The 20,098-nt window shown below is 38.7% G+C and overlaps 1 protein-coding gene across 1 annotated transcript in view; it reads left to right on the top strand.

Moving 5' to 3' along the window:
* The window catches only part of COL4A1 (collagen type IV alpha 1 chain), a 115,620-nt gene that overhangs the window by 68,468 nt on the left and 27,054 nt on the right, over positions 1 to 20,098 (top strand). The window contains exons 10-32 of the mRNA XM_057390111.1: positions 76 to 138; positions 752 to 787; positions 1,345 to 1,386; positions 2,975 to 3,064; positions 3,666 to 3,701; positions 3,853 to 3,912; positions 6,167 to 6,211; positions 6,434 to 6,487; positions 6,980 to 7,021; positions 8,176 to 8,269; positions 8,917 to 8,952; positions 10,481 to 10,645; positions 10,829 to 10,924; positions 11,894 to 11,977; positions 12,713 to 12,783; positions 15,790 to 15,981; positions 16,830 to 16,998; positions 17,333 to 17,425; positions 17,524 to 17,628; positions 18,220 to 18,317; positions 18,627 to 18,777; positions 19,080 to 19,193; positions 19,581 to 19,748. Of these exons, the coding sequence (XP_057246094.1) occupies positions 76 to 138; positions 752 to 787; positions 1,345 to 1,386; positions 2,975 to 3,064; positions 3,666 to 3,701; positions 3,853 to 3,912; positions 6,167 to 6,211; positions 6,434 to 6,487; positions 6,980 to 7,021; positions 8,176 to 8,269; positions 8,917 to 8,952; positions 10,481 to 10,645; positions 10,829 to 10,924; positions 11,894 to 11,977; positions 12,713 to 12,783; positions 15,790 to 15,981; positions 16,830 to 16,998; positions 17,333 to 17,425; positions 17,524 to 17,628; positions 18,220 to 18,317; positions 18,627 to 18,777; positions 19,080 to 19,193; positions 19,581 to 19,748 (2,104 nt within the window). The remainder of the gene's footprint in view (positions 1 to 75; positions 139 to 751; positions 788 to 1,344; positions 1,387 to 2,974; positions 3,065 to 3,665; positions 3,702 to 3,852; positions 3,913 to 6,166; positions 6,212 to 6,433; positions 6,488 to 6,979; positions 7,022 to 8,175; positions 8,270 to 8,916; positions 8,953 to 10,480; positions 10,646 to 10,828; positions 10,925 to 11,893; positions 11,978 to 12,712; positions 12,784 to 15,789; positions 15,982 to 16,829; positions 16,999 to 17,332; positions 17,426 to 17,523; positions 17,629 to 18,219; positions 18,318 to 18,626; positions 18,778 to 19,079; positions 19,194 to 19,580; positions 19,749 to 20,098) is intronic.

Below are 20,098 nucleotides of genomic sequence, written 5' to 3'. Positions count from 1 at the left end.
GTTAAAATTATATCAGTATTATGAAATAACCAAAAAATTATCACTTCCTTATGACTTTTTTTGAATTTTTCATAGGGTCCACCTGGAGCTTCAGGGTTTCAGGGAGCAATGGGGCCACCAGGTCCTCCAGGACAGCCAGTAAGTTTCCTTTCATGGTGATTTGTACTTCACTTACAGATTTTTTTTTTTTTTTTAAGTAATGTTCTAGAAGGTGTGTGTAACAACTCTTGGTTGGGATTTACGAAAGACAACATGTGGTTCCAGGCTTCATTTTCAGCCTCCTGAACTCTASCATGGCAGAAATTATTAGGCAACACCGGTTTTCAGTAGCAGCAGCTCCTACAGTCCTCTTCTCTTTTTGCACTCTTGGAGGGTATTTTTATGGACGACAGACTGTAACTCTTGGTCCTCCTTTCCTCTTTYCCCCAGTTTAATTTATAGAAAATAAACTACATACCAAGCACCCAGATCAAAATCCAGAYGTTGGCTGAGGTTATTCTTATGGGTAGCCACAATAGGTGTTACCATGGAAGCCGGATATTGTCTATTATTATGATAATAAATGAGGTATCTCAAATAGATTTTCTTTATTATTATTTTTATTCTAAGTTGTGAATTTTGCCCAGAAAGAGCAAAATGAAATTACTGGGTTTAATGAAAAGATTTGCCTTTTTGCTATTTTCATAGAATAAGGCATTGCTTYTCTTACTGCACTATATACAAATGCCTGCTAAAATGTATTGTCTTGTAGGGTCTCCCAGGGCCACCAGGACCCCCAGGAGATAAGGTAAGACTCTTTAATTCAAATATTAAGTCTATTGGTTTATTTATTTTGCATATCAGATCCTCAAAACTCAGGAAACTAATGGTCCTAAAGGTGTGGGGTTTTTTACACTTCGGGATCTATTTCTATGTCTTAATGGACATCATAAAGTTTATACCACTTTTTTTTTTTTTTTTTCAAATTGGTCTACCCCTGTTATCTCACTTGATTAAATCAGTAGTWATTGCAGCGTTCCATGGTTATTTGAATGAATTTTAAAATGTCTGCATTTAATGAGAGTTTTGGGTAAAATAACATACTGACAATACAATTAACTCATAAATTTCAATCTATTTTTTTCACAAGTTGCTGTGATGCAGGGCTTAAAAAAACAGCAGGTTGCAACATGATTATTGATTTGTTTCACACATGCATTTAAAAGACAAATATTTTATATTTTATGTTTTATATTCTCCCTTAGGATTTGATGTGTACATGATACCTTCACCTGTGTATATATATATATGCAAGTATGCACTGCTGATAAAAATTGACTAAGTGTGTATAATTTACATTTTTAGGGCTACATGGGCTTGGGCTTTCAGGGTCCCAAAGGTGAAAAGGTAGGTCTCTTGTAAACTTCTAGAGAACAACTGTCAGAAATCTCTGGATATTTTGTTTTAAATAAAGAAAAATTTGAAATCAATCAGTGAAGAAAATCAGCCTTGTAATTTCTGGAAGACTTGAGTAAGTCTGTAAATTATACCTAAATGAACAAAAGTCATGAGCAGTTATAGACTTTGTTTCTGATGATGTTATACCTGACATTAATTTAGCTCACCATCCTGTGTTCCAGCTGTGACTGGAAAACTACTTTAATTTGCAGTAGGCAGAACTGGAAACATTTATTCTGTATATTGGGACTCACCATGATTTTTTTTTAAGAATCAATTTAGTTCTTAGGGATGAGATTTAATGTGCTGTTCAGAATGATTGGGATTGATTGTGGTTGGGACTCTAAGGCCTGTCTGCCTTATTTCAGTTTGGTAATGTACAAATTTGAGGCAGATCTTTCAGTCATCCCCTTTTATTGTGTTCTGACACAACCAGGAAGAGGTTTCAGAGCACACAGACTGGTTTACTTTTGAATGAATCTAAGCCAAAAGATGTGCTCCAGGATCCCATTTATTCTCTTAATCAGCATCAAATGGGAGGTAATACATGTCAGCTTTAATCTGTTACTCTCACATTGAGAGGTCTAGGCTAMAGTGCCTTATCTTGTGTTTCTAGGAGCCAAGAACTGCATTCATTCAAGAGCTATTCAGTAAATTCATAATGTGTAAGAGCACTTCTCATGAGTGTCATTGGCAAAGGGCTTTTGGGATATTATAAGTAAATTATATTACTTAGGTGGGGTTTTTTTAATCCACCACCTTATTAATATATTTTGAGTCAAAATATTCCCAATGGATAGATTTTTTTTTTTGCAAATTGGCTCATTTGCAARTTGGCTCATTGGCTCGTAATTTTGTTTTAATGAAATTTATTGAAAAATATTGTAGAAGATGTCATAGAAGTGTGTGGGGATTTCCTGGACTTCTCAGGTTTGTCTTTAGAAAAAGATAAATGCAGTGCAATACTGCTTGACAGAAATTTATCGAATCTTTTCAGAGGTATTTTACTGTTAAAGATAGAGCWTTTTCATTATAGAAGGAGGTGAGGTCCTGACCTTGCAATGGACATATTCATATTAAAAAATCAACCACASTTATCATCTTGAAGTTGGCCGCTATGGACCTCTCTAAAGCTTTTGGAGTCCTCTAAACTTTGACTAACACTTTCCTTTAGGCGTTGACTTTGTGTACCTGACCTCTTTCTTCCTTATTTCCTTCCTCCTGAAAGAGGCATTATAAAACTTTGGTACTRTTGCTGTAATTATTTGGATATATTCCTGATGTTTGGTATTAGACCAAAGAGGAGATTCAGAGATCTTTCTTCAGGGCAGTCTCTGTCTGTAACCAATTACACACAGTAGTGACTTCTGTAACCCTTTCTCTCACTGATTTTTCTGAAAAAAGAATTTCTTAAAAATGCATTTAGCACTATTTTTAAAAGCAAGTGGTAGTTCTTTTTAATGTTACTGGTCTTAACAATGTCTGATCTCAGTGTCATTCTGTTTTCAATGGGCAATTCTGGATTTGCTGTTGACAGGGAGAACAGGGGATAAGGGGCCCCCCAGGACCCCCCGGACCACCACAACATGTGATAGAAAAAGGGAGTGAAATCATAAAGGGAGATAAGGTGAGATATTAAATGATTAAACTTCTTGTACTCTTTGTTAGAATAGGATCAATAGGAATTAAGAAACAAAAGTGAAATGGGAAAAAGAAAACAGGAAGTCACCTACAGGAAATTTTTCAAAAATTTCTATCATTTTTACTTCATGCATGAATTTTAACTGTCATTGTGGAAGTCTCTCTAAAAATATATATTATTGGTGGTAAATGCATCAAAAATTGCATAAATAAGTAAGCAGCAGGTGACTTTCTTGAGAAAGGAGGAATTGATAAAGATAGGAGATGGTAAAAATATTCTAAAAGTTTGAATTAAGTAGCAGATACTCAGCTTTTCATATACACATTTGTAAAATCTCAGTGCTAATGAATTTTTCAGTTACTGAATCAAGCAGTCAAAGAAACATATACCAGTGAAATAAACTAGTTTAATGGATTCACATTTGGTGTGAATAAATTCTTGCACAATGGACTATTAGGCATAGTTCTTGAAATGGAGAACAGAATTAAATGTGCTTTTGCTGAAATGAAGAATTATTTACAACCTAAATGAATAATGGTTAAGTTTTTGTTTACTAATTTACTTTTTTTTTAAATAATTTCATTAGGGTGATCCAGGTGAAAAGGGCGAGCAGGGATTCCCAGTGAGTATKGAGGTTTTTTGGTTTTTTTTACTGCTATAAAAATTGTMAAGAATCTGATAATGGCACTGAATATCTTTATACCTGTTAGATAAAAGCAAATTTACTTTGGAATTTGGCAGTATTTTTGATCTGGTGAGTATTTCTTTTCCAGGGAATACCAGGATCAGGTTTCAAAGGAGAAAAGGGTGAACCTGGGAAGCCTGGTCCACGTGTAAGTGTATTCAATTTTATCAATATCATAATTGCAGTTATTCTATTGTTTCCACTASCTAATTAATTAATAATTTAAATAATCATTAAGTTTAATCATTAATTAAACATAGTAACAATTAGTTAAACAGCACATTATTTATATTTCAAACAAACAAGTTTTGCTGTAGGACAGCTGTACAATCAATGTTAATATATAACATTTCAGATAACTAAAGACACTTAACAGTAGCTTGCAGTGCTGAAGGAAGGGAAAACTCCCATTAATCTCAGCTGAAGCCAGATTAAGTCATTCCAAAATGGAAGAAAAAAAATCATCCTGTAGGAGTGACTTTAGCTAAATGGAACCTGTTGAATTTATTTCATATACTTTCACGTGCAATCAACAAAAGAGGCCTCCTTAGCCTAAAGGTACAGTTTCATACAAAGGCAATGAATGGAGCAAAAAATTGAGGTGACCAAAATCCTTTTACTTGCTGGTTTCTAGCATGACTGTTGATGCTTGAGGCCATAASGCCTGTTACATTTCTCAAATCTGAGTTATATCATAGTTTCATCCATACAACTTCTCCAGGAGTCATGCTGTATCTTTCATGGCTGAGAAGGTACCAAAAGTGTACTTTTTAGTACCTTCAAATATATCTAAAGTATTCGAAGTAGTTCTAGGTTTCTCAAGTTGTGGGTCTTCACAAACAGTTAGGCCCAGCACATTTATAGGCATTCAATTGTACTTCAAGCTGAARAAGAGAAAATCTCCCTTTCTCCTTCAAAGTCAGATGTTCTATTAATTTTTCAGTAAAATTATGTGATGGAATTATCTTTTCTATCATGTATGTATTTTTACTCTAATTGTAAATGAGGGTTTGAAGTGAGACATGTTGGCTTAGAACTTAAGGACACCAAAGGATATGGATTTATTAAAAATACAGTTTTCAGTTTCTGCAGAGTATCCTGAACAAAGTTTATAAGATATTGTATATATAATTGTTAAGGAAATCATAGCTACTTCTGAAATTAAGCTAAGCCTTGACAGATGAACAGATGTTACAATATGATATTCTAGTTTAATCAAACTAAACTGTAAAACTAATTCTCATCACAGTATATTTGAAGACTATCTTGGCGTTGCAGGTCATAATTTTAATTAATCATTAAAAATTACTTATAACTCTTTGTTATAAGAAACCATAGCTGCACACTGTAATGGTGGTGTCCTGTTCATGTTTGTTCTATCATTTTTATCCTTCAATTGTGTTGTTTTAGAGAGAATTTTTTTATCTAAACTGATGGGATTGCTTTTTAGACTGAATTACAGGCACTGTTACTTTGTGTATTAAGTGCATACATTTTCTTGGGTTTATGGGACAAATTCATATTGCTTATGTTACACGTACAATCCCACCATTGGGACACCAAATGAAAACCAGCCTCCAGTGGRTCCTTTTATGGTACAGAGGAAGAGGAAGGGAAAATGCTGAAAAGTAAATTTGTCCATTGTGCTAATTTATCACATATCTGTTGACTCCTTGAGRGGAATCAAATCCCCTCTGTAGATTAACACAGTGGTCTAATAGTGAGTGATTTTAACATGGAGGAGGGAGTTTTGACTTCTAGTGTATCATYGGCCTTGTGATTTGAAATTCAGTGTGAGGGAAATGGATTTACCACTACATCACCATACAATYTGATACAGAGCCACTCTCCAAACCTTCTGCTGAAATGGAACCACCAAATATCCCTGCATAAATGTTAGTGAAGTTAAAGAGCATATATATAGGAAGGGATTGCTGTGAAGGAGGAAGGAGAAAAGTTCTGGATCTGGTTCCAGTTTCCTGTGCTGGAAATATATATATGTAATATATATAGATATATATTATGTATTTTTTATATATACACATATGTATATAGATAAATATGTATATTTATATAGATATATATTGCATATAGATATAATAGATATAAATATATAGATATATTTTGTCTTGAAGACTCAGTGACAGGGAAATCTATGTTATTTCTGAATCTGGGAATAGATTTGCAGGATTTTATTTAATTTGGCATCTTGTAGGGTGTTGGGTAATACGAACACTAGGCATATTCACCATTTGTACCCTCTGCTCTGTTAGYTGCATTAGCACGTTTTAATTATTGCATTGCAGTAGGGATGACTTTATTCTAGGATTCCATCCACTGTATTTAGAAATTGCATGTATATTGTTCTCTGTTTAAGCAATGTGAAACTTGGTGTTTTACAGGGAAAGCCTGGAAAAGATGGTGAACCAGGACTGAAAGGAGAACCTGTATGTATTTTAGTCAATTTCCAGTACTGTTTCTTGCATTCAGAGCAAAGGATTGTCACTGTATTTAAAATAGCTGACGTTTTCTAGCTGTCTGAATTGTTTACTTGAAGTTGTTGCTTTCAGTGAATTAGTGACAGGTTTGAAAATGTAAAGCTTTGCTGCTGTCACAGCTAAGGTCCACCTATATTTGTCTCTTCTGGTTTCACTGTCTTCCACACACAGGGTTTGCCTGGAGCGTTTGGGGTTCCAGGACGACCTGGGGAGCCTGGCTTAAAGGTGAGTAGCAGCAGCTTTTGCTTCTCTTCACACAGAATGAGTTATTAGCTTTTATGGTGTGTTCATCAACTGCATTAAAGCAATGAATGCACATAAAGCAATATTAAATGAATGATATTAAGCTGTGCATCATCACTCAGACACTAGGAAAAGTCAAATTGAAGGAAATGTAGGTATTCCCAATTTAGATCTCTTATATTTRTTAATTAATGCAGGCTTTATTTTCACAAGCTCTTTGTCCAGTCAGCATGGGTACAAGTGCACTTCCCTAAGACCTCCAGTGCAACAACTTTAGTCTTCCCTAAGACCTAAACAGTGCAAACAAACAGGCTTGCAAACTGATTGCTAACTCTGGTTATTGTAGCAATGCAGGTACTTACCATTTGGATGTTGTATGAATCTGTATCAAAGTGTTCATTTGTTGAGGAAATCTGATTTTGTTGGGAAAAAAATCTGATCTGGGTTTAAAGCATAAATTCTGTTTTGATTTAGGGTGACAAAGGGGAGCGAGGTTATCCAGGACCTCCAGGAAGAGTAAGTAAAATGAATTTGTATTTTATTTTAAACTTAAAATAAAATAAAATTTTGTGCAAGTCAAAGTGCTCAAACAATGAGTAAAAAAAAGGAATATGATAGTCTGATCATGTTCTCACCAGCCATGTCCATATTTTTTCTTAATGGAAACAAAATTTCTTTTAAGTATGTTTGAAATTTGGGAAAGGAGCCCTCGGAGAATATGGATTTCAAATGTTTTGAACGGTGAAYATTATAAGCATTGTTGATCAGTACACAGTATCCAAAAGACAGTTCAAAAGAATAAATCTGTCATCTTTGCAGTTGYTGTGGTTTTAACCTCAGCTGGCARCTAAGTACCAGACAGCTCATTCACCAACCCTCCTTGATGTGGGATGGGAAGGAAAATTGGAAAAAGCTAAAACTCCTAAAAAAYATTTATTAATCAAAATAAAGTTAATAATACTAATAGTAGTAGTGGTAATAATAATAATGAAGAAAAGGGAGATAGCAAGGAGAGAGGAATAAAAYCTGAGAAAGACAAGTGATGCACAGTACATTTGCTGACCAATGTCCAATGAGTCCCTGAGCAGAAATTGGCCCCTATACACAAGAAGAAACCAGGAGAGCAATTTATAATTTTTTTTWAACTCTTCAGATGAAAAATGGGGTTAGTCAGGAATAAATAGATGATTGGTGATGCTGCTTCCCAGTTATGGGAAAAAATTCCCAACATCTGCTAATTTGGTTTGAAAAATGGTAGGTATGTCCTGAATATTTTATTGTAARTATTAGCATCCTATATGTTGAGCTCAGATCAATGTTAGCAAAAATTATCAGAACATATTATTTTAAAATAAAAGGTAATACAAACCTGATGGATCAGTGCTTAGACCATCCTGAGGCTTTCTAGCATCGTTCTTGTTGAGGAAGGTGCTATAAAAGCTCTCTTAACCCTGCAATTGATATGAAGGCATTGGGGTAGAATAGGAAACATTTATTTTCTCTGGTAATTCCTCAGCACCTACAAGCCTGTCACTTGCTGAAATTGCAAGTATAATCAAAACTGCTCAAAATTGTCACTAGAAACTAAAATGGCCTCTGTACCGTCAAAGATGGGGGAGATACAAATGATGGCTCAGTTGTATATTTCTATTCTCTGTCTTGTGATTTAGATGATAGATTCTGGACCAGTAGATTCYTTTGGTGAAAAAGGAGACCCTGGAGTTTCGGGTTTGCCTGGACTGAAAGGTCAAAAAGGTGAAAAAGGTATGTATTTTGTCTTGTCTTTTTAATTATAGTTTTAGTTTTCTGGCTAAAGGAAATTAAAATTGTACTCTCTCTGCTCAGGAGCACTCTATGACAGTGTAATGTTCCAGTTATTTATTGAATTGTTTTCAGCTTATTACATTTTGTAGTAATTTGTAGGACATTTCTGCTCCTCAAGATAGCTAAGATTGCCTTTCAGTTATAGATGAAAAATGATAAACTGGGATCAGTCTTTACGGCAGTTAAATTATCCAGTGAGATTGGTTGAGAAGTATGGAAATCAACATGAATGTAAGGAGGGTAATAATGCAGAGAATCTTGAGGCTCTTTTACAAAGGCCAGTAGCTAATTTTAAATCTCAAGATTGGCTTGCATGATTAAAAAAGTCTTCAGTAAACAGAGAAAATCAAGCATTCCCTTTCCCACTTCCCCCGTTACAGACCTTAGCCTATTCCAGAAAAAAAAACACTGGGGAAGTTGGCACATAGCAGGACCTTTTCCCTGAAGATATATATAGATTATTTAACTTCAAATTTGATTCAGAATATAAATATGCATGAATGTGAATTTAAATAATATCTCCTAAAAGTTCACTTTCTTTTGCATTGGAGAATTCATTGCCTAATTGAAAACTTCTCTTTCTACAGGCTTCCCTGGTGCACAAGGAAGCCCAGGACCTCCAGGTATGAAATGAAGAGCACCAATTTTTTCACATTTTTCATGTGTTCTTGGGTGAACGGTCCTGGGAGATATTTTCCTTAGTAGCTGCTCTCAGTTACTGCCTCCCTTTCTGAACACCCAAGCAGTGACCTCTYCAGGGCTCTAATCATCCCTGCAGACCTTCCTGTATATTGCTTTTCTTATGTCTGTGATGTGATCCAGCCTTCTTCTTTCTGTTCTGTCCTGATAACTTTCACTAAAACTGAAAATATAGTGTGCAGTTTGTCAGAGATAGCCCAGAGAGTGACTCCATTGGGCAAGAAGCTAAATGTGAATGTGTGAGTGTGTGCATATGTACCCGAGCATGTATGCTCATATGTAGAATTTTTGTCTTGCTCTCCCTTCAGCTATATATGTGTTTGCATGAATATAATAAAACAAGGTTTGTAGGGAGAAATAATATTTACTGATCACAGTCATTCCTGAAGGCTTCCTGATCTTTTTCAGCTATGTCACTTGGTCTAACAAAAATTATTTCTTTTGCCTACAAATGTTGCTGTTTCCATAGTCTTAACATCTTCACATCCATGGTAACACTGCTTTTATATACTTATATACATGTACATTTGTTTGAACTACACCGTGATATTTGCTTTTTAAAAATTACATAAATCATGTGGGGAAACCAGATTCTTAACGCATCCTGCAGTGATACTGCTATTACCTCCTTTGCTTTCATTTTCTATCTTGCAGGGAGTTAAATATGAAATTACTGTGAGCCAGGGTCAGATAGTTTCCAGGAAATTTTTCACAGGTTGGGGAGAAGATGCTATATACTACAGGCTGTAATGATAGCTCTTAGTTTGTAATTACCCAATAAAAATTGAGCTTTGTGTGACTTCCATATCTTTCTGCAGTGTTGCAGAAGACTCAAAATGTTTTAGTGATTAAATGTGGTAATGAGCTGTGAACTGCAACAAGTCATTAAAATATGAAGGCCTGTGTGACTGCACAAATAGCTAAAAGGAGATCTTGAGGGATTTTTGTAGTTGTTTAACTGCTTCCCTTTATTGGCTGTTTTTCACTTATTATTCTTACAAACTATTCTGGCTTTGGCATTACTGAAATCTGCTAGCATTGTTGAATACTTATTTATTGAAGTTATCAGACATGCCCTCCCTTTCTTGGTATGTTTTAGATTTGGTTTGTTATGAGGTAAGGAGATGTGTAGAAGTTTCTAGGTGCAATCGCTAAGTTAACTCCAGTGTTGCCACTGTTTACTACCCAGCAAAAGTGTGTTCCACTGAATATCAGGAATGCACTTGATACAGATTGTGTTTGTCTAGGGATCTGTCAGAAGTGAGTTTCTCTCAGCTGTAGTGAGTATATAGACTCAATTTTCTATAAATCACTAGCAATTAAAATACAGTCCCTGTTTTCTTTTGCACTGACATTTTCCATTCCTCTCTGAAACCCTGTGGAAGTTAATGTGTTGATAAAGTTGCTGGTTTTTCACGTCATTTTTACATGTATGTTTTACTCTGTCCAAAGGTCGACCAATTCCAGACAGGATAGGATCACCTGGAGTCCCTGGAGAGAGAGGTGAAAAAGGTGAAAAGGGTTCTCCAGGATTCCCTTCACCTGGAATCCCTGGAAGAGATGGTTTCCCAGGCCCCCCTGGGCTGCCTGGCCCACCAGGACCTCCAGGCAAAACAGGTAGGTAAACCTCTTGGTTGCTTTTACCACTGTTAAATTTTTCCAAGTAAATCCAATAAAGATATAAAATACTATTTTGACTTCCACTTTTCCTAGGTAATTTTTCAGATATGACATAAATGTAACCCAATAATGGAAACTTGCACTTGTCAAAACAATATTTTTCTTGYATTTTCATTTCAGATGGAATTGATCAGTGCCAGCCAGGAGAACCTGGTGCACCTGGTGCACCTGGAATTCCAGGAAGTCCAGGATTTCCAGGAGAGATGGGAGAGAAAGGTAATAGTATTTCAAAGTGATTTTTTTTCTCATACTCAGTACCCTGGGTATATAGAGAGGCTGAGCAAATCAGGCTGGATCCAGAAAAGTGAATTTAAATAGTTCATAGGCATGGGAAGATGTTTCTTGAGTTTCTGGTGAGTAAAGAAGGATATTGTGTATTGAATTGTGTCATACCAAATTCTCCTATATTTCACTTGTCCTGCTCATTGCTAAGAAGTGATAAAGGATGGCCCAGGGCTGAAAATTGCTGGGAAGACAGAGAGGGTTGAGTATAGCCACATGCAGTTCATGGCAATTTAAGATGTGTATTCTCAGATGAAGAATTAAAGAGGGGCAGGTGAGAATGGAAACAGTTTATGAATCATTGCCATGAGTATAATTGAAGATAAAATTTTGACACCTGTAAGCAATCTTAGGTTGGACATTAGGAAGCTGTTTTTCACAGAAGGGGTGATAMGGCATTGGAATGGGCTRCTCAGGGAGGTGGTGGAGTTACTGTCCGTGGAGGTGTTTATGAACAGACTGGATGTGGCACACTCAGTGCCTTGGTATGGTTGACAAAGTGATGTTTAGTCATAGGTTGGAGTCAATGTTTCAGTCTTTTCCAACCTAGCTGATTCTGTGATTCTGTAAATGACTTCCAACCAGCTGTCTTAGCAGCATTGACTAAATGGACATTTAAAAAAATGAGCTGCACTCATTTACATGATGATTGATTCTTCCTTGTCTCATTCTGCTCACTGTTTTTCTAGAACTGCAAAATTACAGTGACTAGAGAGGTTATCCTTTTTCTGCTTTAATATTTTTATCTTTTCTATACCCAGTGAATAGTTCTTTTCTTCTTTTGATTCTCTCCAACCTGGCCCCCTTTAACCCTTTTCTTAAATGAGAATGAATCCACCTGCTTGCAGTTGTCTTAAATATTTTTGTTGTTGTTCATGAACTTTGTTGTTTTCTTTTTTTCAGGTGACAAAGGTGAAGCCTGTACCTTGTGTGATAAAGTGGGACCTCCTGGACTTCCAGGACCACAAGGGCCACCAGGTCCAGCAGGTAAAACCTCCTTAACTACCTGAAAATCAACTTCATAGGCTGAATTCAAAAATTGCAGCATACATGGTAAAATTAATTACTTTTTGTCCCACTAATCAAATTGTGAAACTAATGAAAGGACTAATGAAAGGACTAATGAAATGAGGGTGAAATATTCCTATTTTTGGCCTGATTCCAAATTTCCAATACAGTCAACCAGAATTATCAGGGATGCAGAAACTGGCCACAGTGTAAGGTCTTTGAGAATTTGTGGCCCAGATATTTTCACAGTGAGAAATAATGTGGGAACCATTTGCCTGTGTGCCCAGGCTTGACAGTGACTCATACCTTTGTTTCCAATTGCAGCACTAAGTTCTGTGGCCCCCTCAAAAAAATTCATTATTTTTTTGCAACCATGTGAGAGRAGTGCTACATGCCAAAAATTATATTAGACCTAATGTTTGTTCTAGTGGCTGTTYAGAAAAATGGATGTGGTTTAGGTAGTTTCAATAGTGCATTGGTTACATGAATTGGTGAATTCATTCCTRAGTCAAATGATGCATCAACTTCTGAGTTTATGAATGCAGACATGCAGCACATGAGTGCATGAATTGAGACAGCGTCACTGGATTTTGCAGCATTATTAACTGGGAATGGAATGAGACACTTTGAGAAGGGTCACAAAAAATTCACATACAATGAGCTATTTGTAACAGCATGTAGTAAATAATACTATATTTTTGTCTCTTTGAAAAGGTTTTCCGGGACAATCAGGTTTCAAGGGTGACAGAGGATTACCTGGACTTGATGGCCTTCCAGGAGTACCTGTAAGTAATGCCTTGCCAATTGCTACATGTCTTATTAGGCATGTGATCAAAAAACGTGTGATCAGTGCATCAGTATTGTTGTGTAACAGTTATATTTGAAAACAGACGAATGCACTGATATGACAAAACTAAAATTAAGTAAGCCTAATAAAATGAAGTAAAAAGAAGCAGGTTTGAACTGTAAGAGCTAAAAAGGAGCTGTCAGATATTGGTTATATTTCTGAATTTATCCATCATAAGAACTCAGTAGGACACATGACCTTCTGTCTGTGCAAGCAAAGCAGTGGAGTTGGGTAAAGAGTAGGATTTCACAGGAAACAGGTGCAGGGCTTCCCTGACCTTCTTGTGAATTGTTCCAGTAACTATTTGCTGTTGAATACAAATATATTTAGAGAGAGACAGTGCCATCTAGTGTAGTGTAAGCAATCTCATGCTAGCTTGCAGCATACTGTGGCAGTTTCTCTGCATTTTGAATCAAAGATTRATAGAATATGCTGAATATTCTATGAATAGAATATGGAAGTGGCTCATCAGGATCATTGAGTCCAGCTCCTGGTCCTGTGAAGGACATCCCAGGCATCACACCATGTGCCCGAGAGCATTGTCCAAATGGTTCTTGAACTCTGTCAGGCTGCTGTTGTGACCACTTCCCCAGGGAGCCTGTGCCAGTGCTTCACCACCCTCTTGGTGTAAAGCCTTTTCCTGATACCCAACCTAAACCTCCTCTGAGTTACCTTCATGCTGTTTCCTCAAGCCTTGTCACTGTTCACAAGAGTGAAGAGACTGTTAYCTCCCCTTCCTCTTCCTCTCAGGAGGAGGTTGTAGACCACAATGAGGTCTCCCCTCCGTCTCCTTCTCTCCAGGCTGAACAAATCAAGTGGCTTCAGCCCCTCCTCACACAGCTTCTCCTGCAGACCCTTCACCGTCCTTGTGCCCCTCCCCTGGATGCTCTCTAATAGTTAATTGTCTTTTTTTTTTTTTTATTGAGGCACCCAAAACAGTACAGGTGAGGCTTCCCCAGCCCAGAGCAGAGCAGGACAATCCCCTCCCTTGCCCGGCTGGCGATGCTGTGCCTGATGYCCCCAGGACAGGGTTGTCCCTCCTGGCTGCCAGGGCACTGATGGCTCATGTTCAACTTGCCACTGACCAGGACCCTCAGGTCCCTTTCAACAACGCTGCTCTTCAGCCTCTTGTTCTCTGATCTGTCTACACATTCAGGATTGCCCCATCCCAGGAGCAGACTCTGACACTTGCCCTTGTTACATTTCATGTAGTTGGTGATAGTCCATTTTTCTGATTTGTGAAAGTCTCTCTGCATGGCCTTTCTGCCCTTGAGGGAGTTGACAGCTTCTCCCAGTTTATTGTCATTGGTAAACTTAGCATTCCTTTGAGTCCCTGAGTCCAAGTTGTTAATGAAGATTTTGGGAGGTGTCTGCAGTATGTTCTGTAAAACACCATTATTAATCAGGAAAGTTAAACACTTTTGAAGAAATAAAGGAAAGCTGTGAAAGTGGGTAGTATCCTAGTAAGATTCCTTGTAAATTGTGTTGATGCAGCACAACATGACTCTCAGTGAGAACAGAAGCAGAACAGCCAGAAGTGTAACACATGCCTAAAATGTAACACAAATGACTCCTAGATGAGCAGAGTGCTACCACAACTACACTTGATCTTGTCAGAGTCCATGTGAGTGTCCCTATGGACACTGACTGAGGGTTGCTATGAATGCCCAGCTACACGCTCCTGTAGCATAATGTGAGTTTTGACAYCATTCTAAGAGTGAGTAGCTGAGTCTTTTCAGACCTTTTCTCCCCAAAGCTGTCTCTTTCCTTACAGCGGGTTCTTTTTAGACACATGACTTCTCAGTGGCATTCACATGCACTGGCTTTTAGATAGAAGGAGTTATGCAAGCGCCTTCTGTCACCAGAGATACCTTTGGAAGTTAAAAAAACTCCCACTTATATGAAGTCATTACTCAAAGAATCTATTTCTCTCCCTGGAGTAAAAATAAAGCCTTCATGCCTGAATTCAGTCAAYGAAAGTTCACTAAGATGAGTTCCTTATCACTTGCCACCACAATAAATTGCATTACTCAGTGACCGAATGTACTACATTATGTTTGAGATCCATGAAAGAAGCAGTGGAGAAAAATGAAAGACATTCTAATGCATTAAGCTTTTTTGTTGTCTGGCATTTGTTCTTGGCACATGTTTTGCCACACCTTTATATTTTATTTTTATTACCTTTTAAGTTCTGTTCATGTCTTTCGTCAGACAAGGACTGGCTGCTGTTCTGAATGTGCTTAAGCTTGTTTTGCTCCACAGAGTTCAGCCAGGTGGTGATCCAACATATAATTTAACTTGGAAAAACTACAGAGGCCAGCCTTGCAAGCTGACATTGTTTACAGCCATGCCAAAACATCAGAGTCTGATTCAGAACACCCCAACACTAATCTGAAAAGATTACCATTGATTGCATTCTGGTTCAGGTTTAAGTGGAGGGCACATGTGAGCCGTTGGACATTGCCCATGAAGTTTGTGTTTTACTATCCTAGTGAGGAGCTCTGATTCACTAGAAATTATAGAGACTGTTCCCATAAGAAAAGTTCATTCAAGTAYAGAAAATGTAGGGGAAAAACTGAAATTCTGGAAATCAAGTAGCTGTAATACTGGGTTGATTATTTCTTTCCAGAAGAGGTTGCAAAACTATTTTCTGAGCATGAGCATATTATTCTGATACTACCAATTGACTGTGTCAGCTGTTAAAAATTGATGAGTATTAATAATGAAGGAACACATGTATTCACATCAGCTGAATGTCATGAACAAGGGAGCTTTCTGCTTCCAAGACTGCTCTGTCTCAGAAAAGATTCTCATTTGACCTCCTCAGTCAAAAACTTGATGGTTCCCTTGATTTGAGTCTATAGTTCAATTTCTGGAGGTTTGTTTTGTATCAGTTGCAGGGTTTGTAGGGCAACTGATGACATCTGAATTYATAAAATTTCAGGGGCCCCCTGGCACTCCAGGACTTATGGGCAGCCCTGGGGCAAAAGGAGAACCTGGAGATTTTACTTATGATACTATCCTGAAAGGCGAAAAGGGAGAGCCTGGTTTCCCAGGACAACCAGGTATTCCTGGAAGAGAAGGAAGACCAGGAAAGGATGGATTTCCAGGTCCCCAGGGTCCAAAAGGAGTACCGGTATGTTTATATCTTTATGTTTACATATTGTCCTATTATGTATTTATTTATGTTTACTTACTGAGCTGTACATTCCGTCTTTCAGATCAGAATTCACATGCTTTTATGTCCTACACAGGCTTTATGTTTATTGGCCTCATTCATTTTTTCGTATCTTTTCCTTACTTTGAGTAGWACATTCTTCCTCCGAATAAGTTCCATTTTCACTGGAAATAGTGAGGAAGGTATTTCTTCAACARTAGACTATTTCAGAGTTAGATTTTGACTGTTTCTTTTTACATGTTGTGCAAATAAGTGATGTGGCTCAAATGCATTCCACATGGCTTTTTGCTTTCAGAACTAGAGAAAAAAAGATTTGGACATGGACAGTATTTTTATTCCTTTCTGCCTTTCACACAGTTTGATAGTAAAAACTAGTGTGAATTTAGCTGATATATGGAGGTGATTGAATGAATGCAGTTATCCAAGTGGAAATTGTTAAAACAAGATTCAARTCTGTTGCAGCATCTTTCTCTTCTTGTGGAAACTAATGCTTCAAAACCTTGCACTGATAAGAGTTCAGCTGGTATGGGTACAGAGCTGAATGTGGAGCTCACATCTGCTCCCAGATCCACTACGGAAACATGGCCCACGTGTTCCAGTTAGCTGCATTGCACACTAGCTGAGATTTCCATGTGCTGTTCCACATGGAACTTAGTTCTGTTTCCATTGAGCTCAGTAGAAATAATCTACTTTCTTCAACATTACAGATACCTGTGCTAAATYCCAGTTATAAAATATTCAGAGAGGATGATGTGTTCTGTCTTGCCAGCCAGGCAAGAAGTACACTTATACTTTCCAAAAATTAGGGTACAGCTGGCTTGAAAGGAGAACGTGGTCCCCCTGGCCAGCCTGGATTCCCTGGAGTACGTGGTGAAAGAGGTTTTCCTGGCTCTCCTGGGATAGGCGCTGCAGGGTTACCTGGTGAAAAAGGAGACAGAGGCTTTGCTGGAACCCCAGGTTTACCAGGACTTCCAGGTAATGCTATAATGTGCTTAATAAATACAAAAAAAAAAATGCCCTTTAAGTGGTGCAGCCTAGAGAATCATCAGAATTTAAGCCTGAAATAAAAATACTTTAAATTGTGTTTGCTTTCAACAGTATTGCGAATCTTTAAGGGCAGTTTTCTTGGAGAATTTTTTAGGCAAAATGGTATGGTTTAGGTTCATCCTAGTTTTCTATGAATCTTCGACCAAAAACATAGTAACAAGTCACTTGTAATAGTATGGATGAACTAATAAGGCAGTCAAGATAGAACTCCATTCTTTAGTTCCATCAGTTCCTGTACTTAATTATAACTTTACATTTACAGGAGCAAAGGGTGAAGCAGGACGAACAATATCRCTCCCTGGACCTCCTGGGGCAGATGGCCTTCCTGGGCCCCCTGGTTTCCCTGGACCCCAAGGTATGGCAGTCTGTAAATCTTTGGCTAATGATTAGAATGGTTCTGTCCCCCAGAATTTAACCTTTGTGTTAACATTTGTCTTGTTTTCATTTACCAAGGTGACAAAGGGAATCCTGGSCTTCCGGGTAGACCTGGCCTACCGGGAGAAAAAGGTGCTGTTGGGCAGCCAGGTATAGGGTTCCCTGGACCTCCAGGTCCCAAAGGTAAGATAAAGCTACCCATCAAACAGAGCTGGACTGAGTGCTATCTTTAAGGGATTTGCAGAATGTTATAGATATTCCTTCTCCCATTCCCAAGGTGCAGTCCATGGGCTAGCTGTGTCTAGAAACCTTCTGTATGCAGCCCACACCGGGATATGTAGAATGTGTCACAAGACATATTGMCCAAAAGGTGTTGATTTGCAGGGGGCCTTCGTTGTGCATCCCTCAGTCTGATGCCCCCACACATTAAGTTGCCTTTTCTGAAGAAGTCTTTGGGAACCCAGTTTTCCAGCATGTTTCTCACAAGGGAGATGGGAGATGAACTACAAGGTTTCTTATTTAAAAGGAGACACTCAGCATTTATTTCTTTTGGGTGGCTGTTTCTCATCGGAAGCCAAGTGCTGCAAAAAAGTCAGCATTTGAATCYTTGTTGAGACATTTGAGTGCTGGCATCCCTAGAAGTTTGACTACATAGATCTTTTTTAACACATCCCTGTGAATAGCTCAGTTAGAGGCTTGAAGAAACAGCAGAGGTCACTTACAGACAGAAACAGTAATGATGTGAGTATTGTTTGGTTTTSTTTTGTTTTATAGGTTTCCAAGGTATGCCTGGCTCACCTGGTCTGCCAGGAACTCCAGGAACTCCTGGTCTGGATGGTTTGCCAGGAGTTCCAGGTTTACAAGGCCAAAAGGTAGGGGTCAGCTGCTGATAGTGTTACCTGTGTCTGTCCATGTTAACGGGAACATTTTCTTTTAAAAAGAAAAACATTTTTAAAAGTTAGCCAAACTGTCTTTTATTTTATATTTCCCRCTGTGCACACAAGGAGACAGAGTAGATGGATAAATACTTGACATTAACGCTAAAGGGCTTACAGTTCTCCCCTGAAGTCGTGTGCAGAGGTCTGTACATTAGCCTTAAACTGTGTGATTTAAATACATTTAATAAATGATTTCTTGGGTTTGATGTGTTGATTCCCAATCTGTTGTATTTCCTTGGCTAGGGTGAACCRGGTGTAGGTCTCCCTGGCCCTAAGGGGTTGCCAGGCCCCCCTGGCCCAGCTGGCATCCCTGGAGAAAAGGGAAATCCAGGACTGCCTGGCTTACGTGGCGAGCAAGGCTTTCCGGGCATACCTGGGCAGCAAGGATTCAGAGGTAACATCATCAGAAAAATACAGTTCTGTATTTGTATTTCTTTTTTAAGTCACTCTCCCCTTGATGCAGCAAAAAGTCTATTCATCACTGAAATATCCTACTGATATCTCAGGGAATTGCCTCTTTCCCTTTTCCTCGTTTTCTYCTATCACCCACCAGCAGCAAATGCTTGGAAGCGTTGGAGGCTGAATGAGGTCTTGTTGGCCACATACTTCAAAAGCACCTTCCAAAGCATCTTCAGCAAACAAGATGTCAGACAGCCCTAGACAATGCCGTGTTTGTGTTTCTCTGTCTCCCCGCAGGAGATCCCGGTCTCCCAGGTCTCCAGGGCTCGCAGGGCCCTCCAGGCGCGCCGGGGTTGGGTCCTCCAGGATTGCCAGGGCCTGCMGGGCAGCCGGGACCCCAGGGACCACCAGGTGAGGGGAGAATACTCCGTGATGCTGCTGAGGAGCGGTATTCTGACATGAGYGGATAACTCTGGTAAAAGGGTTGCTCGAGAGCTGTTTTTGCAGAGTGAGGYTGGTGGGGGTGGATGGGCCTCCTCYGTCTGGCCCAAAATGSAGGGTGARRCCTCCTGAGAGGATGYTGGCATTTGGTTTGGTCTCCTCGGGTTTTTGGTGGGTAATAGATACAGGTCCAAAGGCTCTCTTAGAGAATAAGAACAGTTCTGCTGTCTGCCTTTGAGTCTTCATTCCCCATGCTATGTAATTTGTGAATTTCAGGTGGACATGGTCAGATATGCTTRTTAATGGTGTTCCTCGTTCTCTGTTAAGGACTAATCCTGTGTCTTCTGTTTTTCCTAGGATTTCCTGGAGTAAAAGGAGAAAGGGGCTTCCCTGGTATCCCAGGTCTAGATATGCCAGGACCAAAAGGGGATAAAGGTAGCCAGGGCCAGCCAGGAGTACCAGGCTCTGTGGGATTGCCCGGCCTGCCAGGTCCACAGGGGGCTGTTGGACTGAAAGGATCAGCAGGTAAACACCTTGTCCCTCAGAAACCACCATCTTTGACTGCTGTTTTAGTAAGCTGTGGTAGCACAGCCTTTCACTCAGTTAGGAATTGATCCATTGAAGAGCCCAAGCTTGGGAAAACACATGGGCTGAGGTCAGTAAAGCAGCTCTGTGCACATGTAACCAAACTGCTGCTGAAGTCCTTTCATGGATCAAATCCAGCAGCTTGAAGGAGCCAGCCTTTCGCCTGTAATAATGAAAAGGGTTTATTCTGCACAGTGTTGGTGACAGAGTATGGCTTCAACAATGCCTTTGTTAATTACAGCATTGTTTGCTGTAATAGGAAGTTTTAAGAATTTGTCAAAAACCCATTA

This window comes from Malurus melanocephalus, unplaced genomic scaffold (assembly GCF_030028575.1).
Source record: "Malurus melanocephalus ecotype Western Australia unplaced genomic scaffold, MMel_1.1 scaffold_1, whole genome shotgun sequence".
NCBI classification, from domain to species: domain Eukaryota; kingdom Metazoa; phylum Chordata; class Aves; order Passeriformes; family Maluridae; genus Malurus; species Malurus melanocephalus.
The sequence above is the reverse complement of the archived record's forward strand: the minus strand, read 5'-3'. Positions and strand labels throughout refer to the sequence as shown.